The sequence below is a fragment of the Pecten maximus genome, chromosome 10 (assembly GCF_902652985.1).
Source record: "Pecten maximus chromosome 10, xPecMax1.1, whole genome shotgun sequence".
In the NCBI taxonomy this organism is placed as follows: domain Eukaryota; kingdom Metazoa; phylum Mollusca; class Bivalvia; order Pectinida; family Pectinidae; genus Pecten; species Pecten maximus.
This window is the reverse complement of record NC_047024.1, coordinates 15,347,194-15,367,003: the sequence shown is the minus strand read 5'-3', so window position 1 is coordinate 15,367,003 and position 19,810 is coordinate 15,347,194. Positions and strand designations below refer to the sequence as shown.

The 19,810-nt window shown below is 35.0% G+C and overlaps 1 protein-coding gene across 3 annotated transcripts in view; it reads left to right on the top strand.

Moving 5' to 3' along the window:
- Positions 1-14,814, top strand: part of LOC117335835 — a 37,373-nt gene extending 22,559 nt beyond the window's left edge. The window contains exon 3 of one of the 3 annotated variants that reach the window (XM_033896072.1): positions 13,811-14,814. In XM_033896072.1, coding sequence (XP_033751963.1) covers positions 13,811-13,927 — 117 coding nt within the window. In that variant the 3' untranslated portion in view covers positions 13,928-14,814. Of the gene's footprint in view, positions 1-3,342; positions 3,871-12,318; positions 13,789-13,810 lie in introns of those variants that run through there. The other 2 variants (XM_033896074.1, XM_033896070.1) reach the window with 2 other exon arrangements.
- Positions 14,815-19,810: the final 4,996 nt, after the last annotated feature.

The window sequence follows — 19,810 nt, the reverse complement described above, 5'->3', positions numbered from 1 at the left end:
TGTATCTGATCTGGATGACAGGCGACAAGCCTCCCGTACGCTATTCAGTGAAGTAGTCATCATCTACGACATAGAGACCCCGACTCAAAATAACACTGGATCCGCTATACATTGTGCGATTGTATCGTCTCTAGGATTTGAATTACAATTTTAATTGTTATTTGTCATGACAACATCTTACCGGTATTTTCTTGCGTTAAGTTTGATCAAAATTCCCAAAGGAATGATGCCGCTTGAACGCTGACAAACTGGCATTACCGGTAGGGGACTGGGGAAATCTATAGTTCCCCCGGTTTACCGGTAGGAGACTGAGAAATCCTATAGTCCCCCGGTTTTACCGGTAGGGAACTGTGGAAATCTATAGTTCCCCCTGCTTTACCGGTAGAGGGTCGAAATAGTCGAACAAAAGGCAGGAATGGCATTGCCGCTCACGGCACGACGCAAGAGATCAGAAAGGTCATTAAAGAAACATTAAAAGATTCTGCCTCGGAGGAGGCCTACGGTCATTTCTGGAATTTAGGCCACCGAAGCAATCGATCTTTTACGGAGATCTTTTACGGAAAATTATTAAGGAAATACTACAAGGAAATACCATTCATGAAAACAGACTGTGAAAAACCGAAATTTAGGGATTTGAAGTATGCTGGGGATATCTGTAAACCTTAAAGCAGCGACATTCAAATGTTCGGGGGAAAATATCTCGACGAAATGAAGTTATTTATGAGAGAAATCAAATGATTTATGCTGCTATTCTTTCTCAAAATCACATCAACAACAGTAAAATTGTAGAAAGAATAAGCAATTTTTTCTGTAAATAAACCTATGTAAACAAACACCGAACCTTGCGAAAAAATAGCCTTCTTGCAACCACGATGGAATCAGCATTGGTCTTGGTTAAACACTGATATTGTCTGGGTTAAACTTTTTGAAGAAATCTCATTTAGGCCCTGACCAAAAGGAATCTTTTTGATGTTCTGACACCCGTTAATAGAGCGGTATTTCCGTCTCGCCGATATATTAAGATGGACAGTCCGCATATTTATTTTGATAGATGGTACCAGTCTTGACCATGAGAGATATTTCATTTTATCTTTCGGTACTAAATAGTATTGTGGTACTTGTTGTGTATGTCACTCCCATGTAACGGATTTCTGTTGATAGCCCCAGATACTCCCCCTTTGTATGTAGGAGTGGTGTTTCTTTGAGTGATTGGCGGTCACCTCATTTGTATGGAAGAGTAATTTGTACGTTTGCTGGTTGGCGGTCGCCTGCCCGTTCGGTGGTTCCGTAGTCCTCCTAGTAAGTTCCCAAACCTACTTCCAGCCTGGCACACAGAAGACTTTCTTAAGGTATAGCTTTATGTGGCAGAGTGCGAATAACATCCAGTTGGTGTTGAGGATAGGGGCTAGTGACTGCAGAATTACACCCAGTATGTGTGTTGGAGAGAGAGGTTGATGGCTTTCGAATTACACCCAGTATATGTGTTGGAGGTGAATTCGAGGTACTGGTCTTTCTCTGTAGGTTAAAGTAAGGGATAAATTTTAACTACACCGTAGTCTTGTATTTAATACAGGAATTCTGTGGTCTTCCATCCTCTCGATTTTCATATTAATATTTTTGTTTTATATTTGGAAATTATTATCTTTTTATTAAAAAAATATTTTCATTATTAATACTGTCTCAATTATTGGGATATCGATATTGGAACATATAGTATCACTTTATGCTCTTAATCTCTGAATGAAAAGAAATTTAATTATTTCCCATAGAAAACAATTCTTTCGTCTTTCGACTATGTCATTTCAAGCTGCCATCATCAGTCCGATGACACACTGTCTTTTTTATTTATTACAATTAATTCCTATGCCCCGATGTGCCAGTGAGTTTATGCCATCGAGCTGCGTACGAGGCCCCTCTTTTTCTAAAAATCACTACTAGTCATGGATCACTTGGGGGAAAGGAGGCCAATTTTTGAATAAACAGTTGGGCTTGCTTCAGGGTCCTCGGGGTAGGGTCCAAACGAGGAAATAAAGCACAGCCTTTGAAAAATGTCCTTCTATTGAGGGAATGAAATGATATGGTCCATATTTGATCTAAAGCATCCGTAGTTGAAGGGAAATCCATTTTATATGATTTTTGGGTCGGAAGTATTCAACAAGACAACTGTCCAGGGGTCAAGTTCAAAGGTCATGGTCATGGTCATGGTCAAATTTTCTCTCTGGTGAACATTTTGTTATGACAATATGATGAAAAAATAATCGGAATTACAGAATTGACCAAAATTCATAATCAATTGAAACAAAGGTTAAGGTCATTTTTTTGCAACATTTCACGCATGCACATTTTATGACGGTATAAATCAAAGTTGATCGGAATTAAGAAATCAAGGTTACTAGTTCCGGAGATAAAGGTCAAGGTCAACATTTTTATTTTTCACTGATGAATATTTTGTCGTGATATTATTATTATATACGTTAGTTGGGATAAAACAAGATTTCAACTGACAAATTCAGTGTCATTGGGTCAAAGCTCAAGGGCATTTCGATCAAATTGACAATTTTGGTGTCTTGAAAAAGGCACCAGGTAATATAATACCAGCGAGTACCATACCAGTATATGGAGGAAGAAGAAAACAATAGCCATGTCAGCATATATCGCGTCCTACTTGCATTTGCCAAAGTCCAAATATCGAATTGCAAACTGAACTTCAGCGATTTGAGCAGATAGCTTCTTGATAATTTTAGGGGATATATAGTCACGTGACAGGGCTGTTGCTGACCTATCAGTATCTAGATTGCGTTGAACGTTCAATTAAGTTAAAAAGTTGATAAGTTAGGGTTGACAGAAAAACATGGTACTGAGAGACAGGTCCCTGAAATGAAAATATATATTTTATACACTGTATAAATTCAGAGTGCTTTGCCATAATCAATGAATTATCAAAGTGAGCGAAACAGGCCCCATCGGCATGTTATTTGTTAAAAGGTTTGCTTTTTATGCCTTAAAGACTTACTTAACATAATAATTATAAGTAATTAAGTATGTGGTTTTATTTTTCTGAAATATTTTTTGCATGCCATAAAGTCGCAAGTGAATAATTAGCAATTATTAATTACATAGAGAAATAGTTTTATTATAAATTTGCATATCACTTACACATATAACATAACGTATGTGAATCTTATTTTGATTTGATATATAGTATGCAAGATATCACAGTGTAAAACATTAAAATGCGTTTTACTAAAAATACCCAAAAGTTCAGTTACGTCCCCATGGCATTAAACCCTCGAAACTTGTTCAACCATTCTAAAACATCGTAACTTTTATTTTTTATTTCAGACTCCCGCCACAAGAGAGAGCACTTGTTCGACTAAAGGGCTTTGTCTCCTCTGCTGTATGACTATCATTGGGGTAGTCGTTACCATTATCATTCTAGCTCTGGGAAGTGGAGCTGATGATTATTGACAGCAGGCGATAAAAAACATTTTCTGTTTATCAAAGTGTTTTATTCGAAATACTATATTCGTCTTCTTATTTTAGTCAGTGTTAAATGCTTCGTAGATAATACTCAATCTCCTCATTGCCAGTGATGGCATAAAAATGTACATATAATCCTATTTCATACTGCTTTCAGTTCTAATACACCATACTCTCAGTTTCAGTTGTCACCTGTACATTTCATTTAATAGTGATATTCATTATTATGATACGGACTATATAACTTTCATAGTGCATGTATAACGGATGCATATAAGTATGCAACGTTTTATGATACTGACTATAGCTGTTATTCAAGAAAAGTATTGTGATATAGATTAAAACTGACTTATGTACATATAACACAAGTATAAAAAAGAATATGATATAGACTTTAGTTGACGTTGTTTTTTATGCATGGATATGTAAATATTTATGGTACAGACTATGACATAATTCACTTTTCATCAATTGAGAAATAGTAAGACGGTCATACATTTTGCTGATATATCGTGAAGGAGTTGTTATCGAATTACAGAACCCATTGTCAGCAATGTTGAAGCCGCATACTCCCAAATAACCTAAAATATACACATGTATGATTGACAATCCCAGATGCTCATCCACGCTCCCCTAACATGAAGATGACTATTGGACTGGACGCTTGACCTGGGAATCCTTGCGACATCAGTGTATGAAAATAACTCTCCGCATTCATTCTTATCTTGAGATTTGTCACGGAGCCGATAGTGAGGCTACAACAACGTGCATTACACATAAACTACACACATTTGTCGTTGTTTACATATCGAGTATGCGTGGACTTGCCTATTAATGCTTTCATTTGAACATATTAGCAAAATTTTCTCGAAACAACTTATCAATATACAAGTAAGAACTTATTTTAAAATATAGCAATATCAATATAGCAAAAGATCGATAAAATCAGATCGGTAAAGTTGACAATGTACGAGGAATACGGAAAAGCTAACCAGCAATCCAATAGACAAAATCGGAATTCGAGTCTATTTTCTTTTCCTCTCTTGCTAAGTTCCAACGAATCAATTCTTCTCCAAAGGGAATCCTGAGGTCTTGTCGATTCCACTCCCTTATACATTTCTTTTTGGCAGAATCTGTCGGCGTTTTGGCAGGCACATGCTTTCGGCGTTCCGCCATTGTTGTTGATGACTGATAACCAACCCGTTGCATTGTGGGACTAATTTGGATAAAAACGTGATCCGTCGGACCCAATTATTATTTTTGGGAATTTCCCCTATTCTTTCATAAATACATGTTTTCCTCCAGTTTTTGATTCGCGATAATTTGTTAGGTATATATAATAAGTCAGAGATCTGTAAAGAGGTCAAAATGTAAACATTTATGTGTATTTCTTTGGGAGTATGTGGCTTGAATGCTTATTCATGCCTGTCGCTGGAAAGTCTGGCTATTTGAATGTTCTGTTTATTTACAATGTATAATTTTCGTCTTATACGTCAAAGGAAATACAGAAACCGGTATGATTATGCACCTTTCGTGCAGGTGTAAATGATAACGGAGGAATAAATGTGCGTTGAAGATAAAACGGTCATCAAAGGGCTTATCGTTAGCAGCCCGCCAGAGGAATGTAACATACCAGCTCGCCATCATAATTATAACTTTCATGAGGAGCGAAGCTATTAACATAATGCTACCACAGCCGTCTGCTTCTGGTTAGTATTAATAGAAAAAATATTAGTCTCTACACATAATATACATGTATCAACAAGCTGTAAGACTTGAAGATCTACGATGCATTGACTATGGAACGGAAGTAGATTTGATTGGTCGACAATTATATTTAGTATTGTTTATAGAAATGTCGACCAATTAGATTGCCCCTCCCCTGCCTACCACTCTTAACAATTCCAATCAACTGTCGATGCATCGTCGGCTTTCACGATCGTTTTTGATCCATTTTTTAATCTTAAAATCATTGTCATACGACAAAATAATAACATGCATTTGTATTTAAGGATTCTAACTCAAGGTTCAGTACTAAAGTTTACGTGCATTTGATATTTTAATCGGATTGAACATAAATTCAAAGTGCATCAAAGCTCTATAACATCGTCTGCCCCCACGGAGTCCTCTCTTCACTCTGTTGATCCGTTTGAACACTGGCTTGAAATCCTTCGGTTATGACATAAGCATTAATTTTTTTATAGATTAGTCAAAACGCATGGAAAATAGAAGCGATAGTTGCGCCCATGAGTCGGCATGGTTTCCAATCTTGCCATCTTGCGCAACAAGCCAAAGGGTATATAAAATAACGTTTCTGACTGGTTGTATTTTCCGAAATCATTTTCAACGGAACCAATGAAATTACTGGATTAAGTTCATGGATAATTCATGAATATGATACTTTTGTCCTTGTTCCCCCACTGGGTCAATCGGAGGTACATGTAAGACAAATCACGTGGATACCGATGATGCAGCGATAAAAGTTACCGCTGCATCCTAAAGTCACATGGCTAACTGAAAGTTGATGACTTTTTTGGATTGTTTTTTTTTTGCTTAATTTCTTAAATTCTTATTCAACAACCTATTAAGTTAGCTAAGCATATTAAATGAATGAAGCAAAAATAAATAAAAATAAATAAATAGAAATAAAAAAATCGCACGAGTAAATCAAAAGCGAGTTATGAATGAAGGGGAGTTGTATGTTCAGTTAAAACATTTATATAGCAGAAGTTGTACAAAAAAACATTGCCAACATCTTCTCTTCCACTATATGGCTGAAAATTCACGAATTCACCAAAAATATCAAACATTACCGAATTTGATTTTAACAGGAGTTATGAAGTGGATAGTGATTTTCTCGTTTATCTTTGAGTCATGTGACTGAATCCTTATCAGATTAGTCACCCCTGGCTGACCAATGTTAGGGTTAACATGTAAAAATGACCCGCGAGGAAATGTCAGACTATACGGGATTATAGATTGTTTAGATAGATGCGATGCCGTTAGACGCATTACGATGAAAACAGAACTGTACCTGATGTCATAGATTATATAGGATGATGAACAAAACAGTATCCTACGTAATAGATTGGATATGATGATGTACACAACTTTATCATACGTAATAGATTTGATATGATGATGTACACAACTGTATCATACGTAATAGATTGGATATGATGATGTACACAACTGTATCATCCGTAATAGATTGGATATGACAATGTACACAACTTTATCATATACATTGTACGTAATTGATTATAATATGGATATGCCTGGTTCACTAAAATAATAAAAGAATATCAAACCAAGGTATGGAACTCCATAAGAGAAAGCGGCCTGGTTACTGCCCACTGCCTACTGCATGCTATATCTTAGCTATTGCTACTGCTTTCTGCGAAATGACAGCTATAATCACTGTTTACAGCCAACTACTGTCACTAATAATGCTTACTGTCAACTGACTACTAAGTATAAGTACAGACTTCCTATGTGTTTACACAGCGATTTTCTTATCTTGTAACAGTGCAAACAGTTGGTTGTAACTAATAAGCAATAGGTAAAAGGCATCTAGCGGTAAGCAGTAGGCTGTAGGCGGTAAGGAATAAGCAGGAAACAAGACGCTGTCAGTCATGAAATTCCATAGAATGGTGTACTCTCAGGAACGTTGTTGTCCTCAAAATGCGAATCGAGTTTGTGGCATTTCACGCATAAGGCTTATCAACTAGTACGAACAAGGTTCACTTCATATCTCACAACGAAATTATATACCATAGGAGATCACGATGTCCACCGTAAACATTTTTTGTATTAAAAGAAGAGGGAATAGATTGGAAAGAACATCGCCTGAAGTCAATCAGAAACGAACGGACATGTAGTATACTCGCTCAAATACGTCATAAAATGAACGGAAGATGATTTTAATGATAAAGCAATATCTATGTAAACAAACAAGCTATGTGAGTTCCCAATATCAAATTATAATATTTTAAACCACAAGAAAATAATTATAGGGGGAAATGACAAAAAATATATCTAACACAATGGCATACCTAACGCAGGAAATAAAATTATTTGTTTACTGTAATGGGTCATATTTTCGTGGTAAACTTATTCTAGAGTGTTTTGTAATGGAATCATAATGCTTTATGGTGATAGCGCTAACACCTCTTTCTTCATGTAAATATTTCTACAGAAATAATTTGGGCGGGCCATCAATGCTCTAAACTATTTAAATTTAGAAACGCGCTACAGTATCTTAAAGATGCTTCACCGGCAAGAGATATATACTGCTACCCATATAATACATCAAAAGGTAGCCATGGTATATCATAAATATCTATAAGTGATGACATTAAGAAATAAAAACAACAAAAGTTTACAAATTATTATCGCTTTCAGACTGAAAGTTACCACCAAAGTTTGAGTCCGTTTACGACAGCATTTCTTGGGAATCAAATCAATTATGTGTAAAATCCTAGGAGCGTAGTTGAAACGTTAAGAGTGTAATTTTAGTTATCATGTAAAATAGAGCCCATTAACTTTAAAATAAAACTTTCGACAATTATAGTTAGTGTTTTCTTTAATTTCAGACTCAACAAGGTGAATGTAAATCTCAGGACTGGTGTATTTACTTTTGTGGCGTCTTTTTTTTTATCACATTCGTTCTTATCATCATCTTTTCTGTTGAAATATAATGACAGAGGTGTTAGTCGGTATCGTAGCATATACCCTCACGTTAACCGCTTTCCCGAAGTCTACAGTAACCAAAAGTTGACAGATATTACTACAATAATTATAGTTTCACTCCAAGTCTTCACCGCCATTCGTTTTCTGGAATTGGATTTATAATAGAAGGAGCGCCACACTGCATATGATGTAAATACATTTTGGGACTCGCACAACTTAATATTTTACTTATGTTATTACTTGTGATCCCCTCCCCTCGATCGCTCATTTGAAGTTCAAATGATGTGAAATTTATATCATATCAAAGCTTATAGTTTTCTCTACATGAGAAATAATGGAATTGGATAGGCCTAATGGCATATAAGATTATACGATTACAAGGGTACCCGAAGGTCTAACCTGGTGCAACCTACACTTTGAGAATTCTTGCATTTTGACACTATTACGTATGATACAGTCGACTTTACGTCTTTCTAGTTTCAGTGGGAATGTATTTTTTTTCAAATCTGAAGACTTGCTCTTTATTTTTATATACATGTAAAGGAAGTACATGTACGTATTTCGTATTTTAATCACTCAAGAAAATAGCTACAATCTGCAGAAACTCATTTTCTGTGGGGACGTTGGTCGATGTGAAACGGCACCTGATTTCGTTATTGTGAGGAAGGCTTTGGGTTCTGTCCCCTAGCCGAGACATACCAGAGTCTTTAAAACTTGGTAGTTGCTTGTCAGTATAATGTGACCGGGTGGGTTGTGCTGCTGGGTGTCTTCGGCAGTATGATTCAGTGAGGTTGCACTATAAATCGGCAAAAGTTCCGGCCTATCACAAGGAGGCTTAACAAGAACATACCGCACCCGCACCCTCCCAAAACACACATACGCACTCACCACACGCATGTCGCACGCATGGGAGGCCGTCCTTGAATGACCTTAGCTGTTAATAGGACGTTAAACAAAATAAACCAAACCAACCTTACCATCAATCTTTTTACGGAGAGTAAACGAATTATAACGGGGAGTGTTGATGTAACAACAACAAACAAGATGTTGAATACAGCTGGCGATAACGTTTATCGCTGGCTGGAAAGTTTCAATAATGTTTTCTCTGGCTAGATATCTCTGATCTGGAATCGCCATTGATGTATGTGTGCATAGATGCTTACTGTGAATAAAAGCGCTATTGGTATACAAATCATTTGATGCATTTGCCCTTTGTGATGGAGTGAAAAGTCACATCAATGATTTTGTACACAGCAGTTGTTAGTAGGCCTCATCTTCAATGGTCAAATGAAGAACACGACCTTTTCATCGTGTTACACGTCTCGGAGTGTTTTGATAAATGAACGACCATGTCTGTGTTACGGTCGTCGGCACTAAATGTAATGATACCAATGTTGTGATAAAGTAATGATATCTCTAAAGGGGTATTTCTTCGTTTGAACGCCAAAGGTGTGTTGTACAGATTAATGAATAAAAGAAACTTTATGTTTATGATTGACTGTGATGGAATAAATATTATATTTGTACAGAAAATCGGCAAAACTTTGCCTCTCTGCACTCGTACTAGAATATTCAGCCACGCCTCCTACGCTTCATTTGACCAATTAGCAAATCGCAAACCTGTTCGTGAACTTGTTTGCGCAACTAACATTTTCAAAAACTTTCATTTTTAAGAACTTTGGGCTACATTTTGGCTTTGAGCGGTGTATTACGGTAAAGTTTATAGCTTTTACTAGTTAAGAAAAACACAAGATTCCTGTTCACTTTTGTTTTATTTCAAAACATAAACTCTTTTTCAACGACGGAATGCCCCTTTAAACAATACTAAATGCTTGGTCTGATCGTTATTGTGTTGTTGATAATATTGTTAAAAATGTAATAGATAAAATCGGAAATCCTTTTGTGGTATTATATTTTCTGTCGTAATCTTTCATTTGGCCCCAATCATTTGAATCTGCCTATCGATTCTCCTCGAGACATATATATCGTATTGCCTCAATCAGAAATTTAATATAGCCACCATTTTATTTAAGTTTGTTTTTCATAATTACTTGACTTTTGGGTGCAATGTTCTGCTAGTGTTTAAGTGCCTGTGGTATCCTTACTAGTATATGATATTGAAGATGTGTGACAATCATTTGAAAATGCAAGAACAGGTGGTCTAAGACACTGAAGAAGACCAAAAACGGTTTACTTGAAAAAATATTTTATTCAATACTCAAACTCGAAATATATACATATATTTCGTATGGGTTGGAGAAACATGCTAAGATTTTATATCAATTCCTTTGTCATGTACAAACAGAAGCAAATAAAGATCTGTAAATGTAACATCTTACATCAATATGAAATGATATAATAATATGTACATGTTACATTTAACATCAATATATATATATAACATGTGGTGAATAGAATGGATACTTGAAATTAACGTCTGTTACGTCTGTAAATAAAAGCTTCCTTATAGAGCTACGTATAAATGTATGTAATAAAACACTTGATAAATGACTTAATGGGTACAGAAATATAAGCTAAAACGTTTACTTAATTTTGCAGTGTCAAGAACATTTGTTCATTTTTCTGTTTTGAGTTGGTGTCATTTCCCAATATATATTTTTTTCAGTTAAAGTAATATGGGTTTATTCAGTTCCATTGTTGACGACATGCTTATTTATTTGTGCGTTGATCTGTTTTTTCGTGAATAATTACCCTTTAGCGTTTGTCTGTTTTCGGGAATTATTACCCTCCGAGAGAAATGTCTTTTAGCGTTTGTCTGTTTTCGGAAATTATTACCCTCCGAGAGAAATGTCTTTTAGCGTTTGTCTGTGTTTTTGGGAATTATTACCCTCCGAGAGAAATGTCTTTTAGCGTTTGTCTGTGTTTTTGGGAATTATTACCCTCCGAGAGAAATGTCTTTTAGCGTTTGTCTGTTTTCGGGAATTATTACCCTCCGAGAGAAATGCCCTTAGCGTTTGTCTGTGTTTTTGGGAATTATTACCCTCCGAGAGAAATCCCCTTTAGCGTTTGTCTGATTTCGGGAACTATGACCCTCCGAGAAAAATCCCTTTAGCGTTTGTCTGATTTCGGGAACTATGACCCTCCGAGAAAAATCCCTTTAGCGTTTGTCTGTTTTCGGGAACTATTACCCTCCGAGAGAAATGCCCTTTAGCGTTTGTCTGTTTTCGGGAATTATTACCCTACGAGAGAAATGCTCTTTAGCGTTTGTCTGTAACCGTGAATCATTACGTTTCGAGAGAAATGCCCTCTAGCGTTTGCCTGTTTTTACACATCAATAGCTACATGATGTTTCATTACCTTTACTTTGAGAAACATATTCTAAGTTTTCAGTGAAGTAAATCCCAAGTGTTGTTAAAATCACATTATCGACCATAAACTCATTTTATATTTGTATTCCGGATCTCAATTTCTGATGCTATATTGAACTTATCTCCGCCATTTCAAAAAAAACTGTATGAGGAACCTACCACTGCAACAATCTAAAGTGCCCAAGTTGATTTGATTAATTTCATATTCGGACCAATTCCCAAAAGCTTTACTTTCGTGATGGATTTCGAATGTTGACAGAGTCTTGTGATGAAGATGATTAACGTCACGGGAAGTTTAGTTGTTGGCATTATGATATCAATCTCTTTCCTTGTGCGACATTGTAAGTTTAGACAATACTTGTTGGAAAGTCTGTCTGTTCCGTTGAAACAATTCGCATTGTTTGAACACTTCAATTAAGTTATATGAATTTATGTAAGATTTACATAGAGGGTGTCGCCGACGAAGACGCTTACTTTTCCGTATCACCTGGCTCCGGGATCATGAAACAATTTTAGACTGTAGGGTTTACCTAGCCAGTCGGGTATGACGTTTTTTTCCATGACGTAAACTGAAATTATATAAGTATTTTTTTAAACCGAACACAATTATAGACCCCAAGCTTGTTTGATAATCCTGGAACCCTTCTTCTACAAATGTGCGTTTTAATATATTTTTTGTTCATACACTCCGTGATATTGATTTTGAGTAAGAACGATGGCTTTGGTTTTATTATTTAAGTTTTTTTCTTTGTATTTCCTGTTTAAATTTTGGTTTGAATTATTATAATGATAGTGTAAAATATTTCATTATTTTCAGGAACGTAGACGGCGAAGGACATCAGCTTCTATTTGCTGTACTTTCGTTTTAATTGGAACATTGGTGGTGGGCTTCTTTGCCACCTTTCTCTCTGGCGGGATATAACGAAGGTTTCCATTGGTTGATTTCGCCTTCCATGACGAATGAAAGTCACCGTTCTTTGATACGTTTTTCATGAGGAACGAAGGCTTTTATGGCAGCTTATTGTGACGAAGTTTTTAAGATAAACTGAGATTTTAAGCAAGTGTTCTACCTAACATTCTCATTGGATTGCTTCGAATTGTGGGTTTGTAACGACGGCTTCCATTGGTTGCTTTCGTCTTGGATTCGTTGTATGAATAGATACAACTGTTACAGGAACGGTCACGTGATTCTCCAATGGATTTGATAAAAGGTTGTGATTGGCTACAATTGACATGTTATTCCCTCGATTCTGTACCAATCACGACGATTGGTAGATTACCTCTCCATCGAATTGTGCTTATGAAGACTTTTTTTACTTGAATGATGAAATTCTTTATGAAGCAACGGGATATAACTGAGGCAATCGTTGCCATCTACTTCTCTGACGTCACTTCGTTACCCTGCACGTGGTGGCGAATTGTACCCGTGCCTGCGGTAATATAATGAAAAGAAGCAATATGACGACGATAGAATTAGTTATACTGTGAAGATTCAGATAAGCGTTATAACGGAGTCCTATATCGTGATGTTGTGTAGTTTGGGACCACTTGTCATTACATGTATAACTGAGGATACGTTAACATTGATAGAAAAAGGTCGTTTTTTTCGCAGTAGTGTGGACATATAATAAGGAAGCTATCATAACATTACTGTAAAATTTCACATATTTTGTATAAAATAAATGTTAATCATTCGCCTTTTTATCTTTGATAATCTAGATATTTAGTATTTTTGTCTACATAAATGCAGTACATATCTACAGTGAATATTTGTATGTAGAATGTGACAATATGACCGATTAAGAAATACATGTGTAGGTAATATCGAAGTATTTTTCATGTAGATCGTTTTGATATGACAATAAAATGTGACTACGTCATATATTGATATCAATAAAAAACACTTTGTTATTTAAATCACATCAAGAATGATATTTGTTTAAAACCACTGTCGACTGGATGTTTTGATAAAGTATATAATCAGTCCTTATTTTATTGAGTGACTTTCTTTTTACTTAGGCACATTATCCGACACGCCTTATTTTTATGCATTAAAACGCTTATTTCAAGAAAGATGAGGGTTTATGACGCACTGACCTATTTTCTTGTGTCAATATTTTTTTTTGTTACTTAATTTCCTTTTTTGCTTGTGTATTGTGTCAGTTGATTGCTTTACGTATAGAACCTCAGTATTAATTTTTATTAGTGCCGTTATTTTCACATTTTTATAAGTGTCGATATTTCCATTTATTTTCATTTATTTTTTGTTTTAATTAATCTTAATGTGGATGCAATTAATCTATTTACAGGAAGGCATTAACAACAACAACAACAACAAAGGCTCCACGGCCACATCCTACTGTGTTTCCTGTATCCTCATCGTCATCGTAATATTTGTCATCCTTATCGCCATTTTCCTCGTCTGAAAGAAACATCAAAGGAACTTTTAATGAATCATCAAGCCTTATATTTTTAGAACCCTCCCGGTAGGCAATGGTAAAACGTTGTACCGAAGGCTTCCATTGGCTGAGCAATTGTTACGGAATAATGGTAAACATTGCATAGAAAGCTTCTATTGGTTGAGCAATTGTTACGGAATAATGGTAAACATTGCATAGAAGGCTTCTATTGGTTGAGCAATTGTTACGAAAAAATGGTAAAATTTTATCGTAGGCTTTGATTGGCCGAGCAATTGTTACAAAGAAATGGTTAACATTGTAACGAGGCTTCCATTGGCCGCGCAATGGTTTCAGAGAAATTGTAGGCATTATAATGAATGTTTCGATTGGCCGATATATTCCAGTTTCTAAAGAACAATTGTAGCAGTATTTATTTGATGACGGTAATGATAAAAACCATTTTATGTTAAGATGATATAGTTTAATGTCGTTTGTGTTATGTGTACGTTTGCAATGTTGAAACAAATGTCAGTGGTCACCTTTGTAAGCAGATATCTAAAATGTCTGTTCTTTTATTTTATCACCAAACTCATATGTGTATGTAACTTCGTTTCTGTCGACGTCGAAGTGGTAATCATAAATTCATATGTATTTTGACAAATCGTTCTTCATCTGCATAAGAACAGACCGCAAAGGACATTGCATTCAGACGCCATTTTCCTATTATTAGTTTCCGGGCAAAAGGGCTATAATCAATGAGCGCATTGTGATATCTATATATATCTCTTCTTAACATGTACACGCTAGCATAGCGCTTAAGGGAACAACCAACCAATTGAAAAAAATAGATTTTTGAAACATCCCCTGTGTATAGAAAGTTGAGCCAGGGATAAAATGTCTGGCAGCTACTGATTGGCCAGTATGTAATGAAGTAAGAAAATAGATATGTAGCCTGATAGGTAACTATCAATAAGAAATATTGATATAAATTTCGAAAGTCCGATTGAATTTTTTTCCCCAAAAGTTGAGGTAATAATAATTAACAGGTAAACATTTAAGATTTTTGTGAATTTTTATTGCGAAATTCGCCCATTTTCAAAATGGCTACCCTGGAGAAAATTTGAGCTGAAGGACCCAACTTTTTTTTTTTATTATGTGTTATATGAGACCCTAAAGTTTTGTTATAAACCAAAATTGTCATCTTGAATTCAAGAATTTGAATGAAATACTCCAAAACGTTAACACTAAAGTCTATGGAAAAACAATTGGTTGGTTGCTCCCTTTATTGAACATGAAAGCGTTATAGTATCATCAGTGCTCTCCGATTTGTCAAAAGGCATGAAGTACAGAACAACAAATATCATGCATTTTAAAATCTATTACTTGTTTTTATATTCAGAATTGTGCACAAGTTTATAAAAACAAGTAATAGATTTTAAAATGCATGATATTTGTTGTTCTGTACTTCATGCCTTTTGACAAATCGGAGAGCAATGTTACAAAGATATTGAATTGGTGACCTTTAGTCTTTAATTTGTCAAATATTGTAATTTTATATTTGTTTTGGGAAAGGGCGTTGATAAGTTGCAAAAACTTGTGCCCAATCCCTTTGTACTTTTTGACAATAAAATGTGTTTGAATCATTGAATCAGTGCGTTATAACATGTACATGTTTACTGCAGCAAACCTCCTTATATCGTTTTCGAGCGTCTAACTCGGCGCGCTGTAATATTGCGAACATATGTAGAATATGTAAGCGTTTTAATCAGTGTTCTATAGAATAAATAAATCCGCGCACTTTTCTGTATCACACTATTATGATATACCTGAGCGATTTAATATCAGTCCGCTATAGAATACAGACTTAAGCTAAGCGAGTTCCAATAGATATGTAAGCTTATTACGTGTTCCTTAAGATTTCAGTACCATATTTTTGTATTTAAAACGAAAAAAAAAAAAAAAAATAAGAAAAAAAAAAATTGTGTATCATGTTGTATGTAAAGGGACCACAGAACCAAATCAAGATTTAATAGGAAGGTGAATGCATCGGGGCCTACTGATTTTATATTTTGTGTGGGCTGGGCAATACATGTAGATGTAAAATATATAGAAAAAAAGTTATTTTTTCCTAGCCTGTTTTTGTCAGAGGGAGTTAATTAAGTGTGTATTTTGTTGTAAATTTAGATGAATTTTTGGTGCTGAATTCAATACAAGATGGTGGCCCCCATATAAAAAAAGTTCAAATTGGTAGAATGTTTAATAATTCTATTTACAGGTTTCCGAGATGACATTCTTCAAAATTATGGCTAGTGGACCAGTGTTGAAAACTCCATTTAATTAAGCAGTACAGTGGTAAACGTTAACATTACCGTCTATGGGAAATCATTTGGTTCCGTGGTCCCTATAGAGCCGTGTTCCTAGTCTATTTTACATAAAGGTCGCGTGGTATGTAATGTTTTTTTTTTTGTTTTTTGTTTGTTTTTTGTTTTTTTGAGAAGCATTCCATTTATTTTTCTAACAAGTTAATTTGACTGTCTCTTTGTCTCAGACTTACAATAAGTATATATTTTACGTGTTTATTTCAACACATGCTGTCCATTACCAAGCAGAAAAGACACCATACGGGTGTAAAAATACCGTTGATATTTTTCTTCCTACATTTCACTTCTTTTGCCTGATAAATCAGCGTTTTCAAACGCATGATAACAATATTTGTAAACATTTTGAATATTTTTTTTCTTTTTTAGTTTAATAACCAATAACCTCGTCGAGGAATATGATTGGAGTACCTTTTTAACTACTTGTAACATGCTGATTTAGCTAGTGAACGTTTTACTACGGTTTTCTTATTCGATTCCTGTTGTAAATCAATTCCAATATCAGTTACATTTAAAATGTATTCTTGATAATCTTTCTAGGAAAATGTTGGGAATATCATTGATTTTTATTATTCGTCTGATTCTAAACATTACTGGAGACTGATCAGGAGATCGATAGGAAATTCGGAGACTTGGAGTCTATTCCTACTTTAACTGATTCATTATCGGATGTTTTAGGTGATGATAAATCAAATATTTTGAATAATCACGTTTGCAGTAGCATACACAGATGATGATAATACTGGTATTCATATTTTTTCCGAAAACAGAGAGTTCAGTTGAAGCTCCTATGATTTGTTGAATCTAAAAAATAGGCAAAAATAGGCAATGCTTCGGGTGGTGATGAAAACAGTCACTATAGGTTAAAGCAGACTGTTAAACTTTTTGTAAACCACCTGAACTGGTTTTTAACATATCATTATCCACTTGTATCTATCCTTAGAGTTAGCGCCTTTTACGAATGCGATAGCCAATATCCGTCTTCTAGCTATAGAAATTTCTTTAAAAAAAAAAGCGATACATAAAAAAGTTATTGCAAGAAAAAGAAGATATCGTTTTAATAAGTGATATTTTTTATTTATTTTTTAATAGCGAAAAATGCAAGCCGAGATGAAATGACAGCTGAATAATCTCAAACCATATGGTTCCATGGGCTGTACTTTGAGTACATTTCCGCAGCTTCATGTACTTTACAAGAGTTGCTTCCCCTGAACCACTCAGATTTCAAATGAACGCCCCATTTGCTTTCATCAACATTTCTTAACTGAGGTCTCTATTTCTTGTCATTATGCGTTACACGTTTAAAGTTTCTTTGAGTCTTCGAAATCATTCATTGTTTCATTAATTGTATATTATTATTCTATCTATTAGCATGTGGATATTTAATTACATGTACGTAATAACATTATATTTCTCAATAAAAAAAGCATTTGACATCACTGTATCTGAGTTATTCCATTAGAAAAAAAAGTTCGGCAAATACTGTGCGTAATTGGTAGACAAAAGTTAGGTTAATACTGTACATCGGCGAATATGAGTAATTGGTAAATACATCGCCGAATGTGAGTAATTGGTAGACAAGAGTTAGGTAAATACTGTACATCGGCGGATTTGAGTAATTGGTAAATACATCGCCGAATGTGAGTAATTGGTAGACAAGAGTTAGGTAAATACTGTACACCGGCGAATATGAGTAATTGGTAGACAAGAGTTAGGTAAATACTGTACATCGCCGAATGTGAGTAATTGGTAGACAAGAGTTAGGTAAATACTGTACATCGGCCGGCGGATTTGAGTAATTCGTTGACAAAAGTTATGTAATTACGATACATAGGCGAATGTGAGTAATTGGTAGACAAGAGTTAGGTTAATACTGTACATCGGCGAATATGGGTAATTGGTAGACAAGAGTTAGGTTAATACTGTACATCGGCGAATATGGGTAATTAGTAGACAAGAGTTAGGTTAATACTGTACATCGGCGAATATGGGTAATTGGTAGACAAGAGTTAGGTTAATACTGTACATCGGCGAATATGGGTAATTGGTAGACAAGAGTTAGGTAAATACTGTACATCGGCGAATATGAGTAATTGGTAGACAGCAGTTCGGTAGTCACTGCGCATTGGCGAATCTGGTGAGAATCGTATTACACATTACACTAATGAAGAGTTGGCTCAAACTCTGTAGCGAACATTATTGATATCATAAATCAGATTTTATGTGTAGGGATAATTTCGTACAGGTCTGTAAGTGATAACCAATTCAGTTATTGCAGTTATAACATAGCTTTATAAATGTCTAGTAGGAACTGACAGATATATTGGGACTGTAGAACAAAACTACAAATGACAAGAAAAAATGCATTTCTGTTTCAATTTTATTTAAACGAAAGGGTACAAAGTGTTTATGAAGTGTATTCATGTATTTCAGACACGGCAACATCTCACGATTCAGACGAGCTCTACGTCTTACAATATACATGCATATATAGATTTCAACCGAACGAAACGATGGAGAGAAGGGGTACTTAATTGGTGTACTAAGTCAGTATGAGTTATCGCCCTTATTCCGTTTTATGAAGTAAAGATTAAACAGGATTAGCTTCCCAAAAGTCTAAGAGAGCTACCAACAGCACTATCTATTAGTAAGAAGTTATAGTAAAGTTTGAGATAAATTGGAATGTTGAAGCTTGCGTAGTTATGCTGAGATTAATGATCGAACCAGTCAAAGTAGACAGACGTATCTATCCTTTTGCAGTCCCCACAGTGCGACTGGTACAAAGGCCAGTTACAACGCTACCATCCTGTCGGTTAAGACAGTGAGCATCATTTGAATCACGATTTTAAGTGGGAAAATGATTCTTAAACCAGAACATTACTCACTAGGAACATCATTTGTAATAAAAAGATGCAATTCGTCATATTTTGAGATTTACACAAATATATTGATACTGACACAGCATGTCTTTCCTTTCGGTTTTGTTTCGGTTTTGTTTGTTTGTGAACGAATGATGCAGTAAATACATTCGGAATTAAGTCCCCTTTTTGATTAATGCTCCGTTTAAAGATTTAATCATGCCTTTGTCAAATTCATGGAATGATAAAGTCTTTTTTTTATATTTGTTTTATTTTTTAAGACATTTTTAATACATAAATATATAAGAACCACACACACACAAACACACATCAATTCCAATTGGTATGGTTTGCCTGTCATCATAATCATAATTGTATCATACTAATCATCATCATAATCATCATATTCATCACCATCATAACCTCATCTACATCATAGTAATCATCATCATCATATTAATCAACATCAAAATATCATCATCATCATCATCATCATCATCATCATCACCGTCATAATCTCATCATCATCATATTAATCATCATCATAATCTCATCATCATCATCATAATCATCATCATCATAATATCATCATCATCATCGTCATCGTCATAATATCATCATCATCATCATCATCATCATCATCATCATCATCATCATCCAAATCTCATCATCTT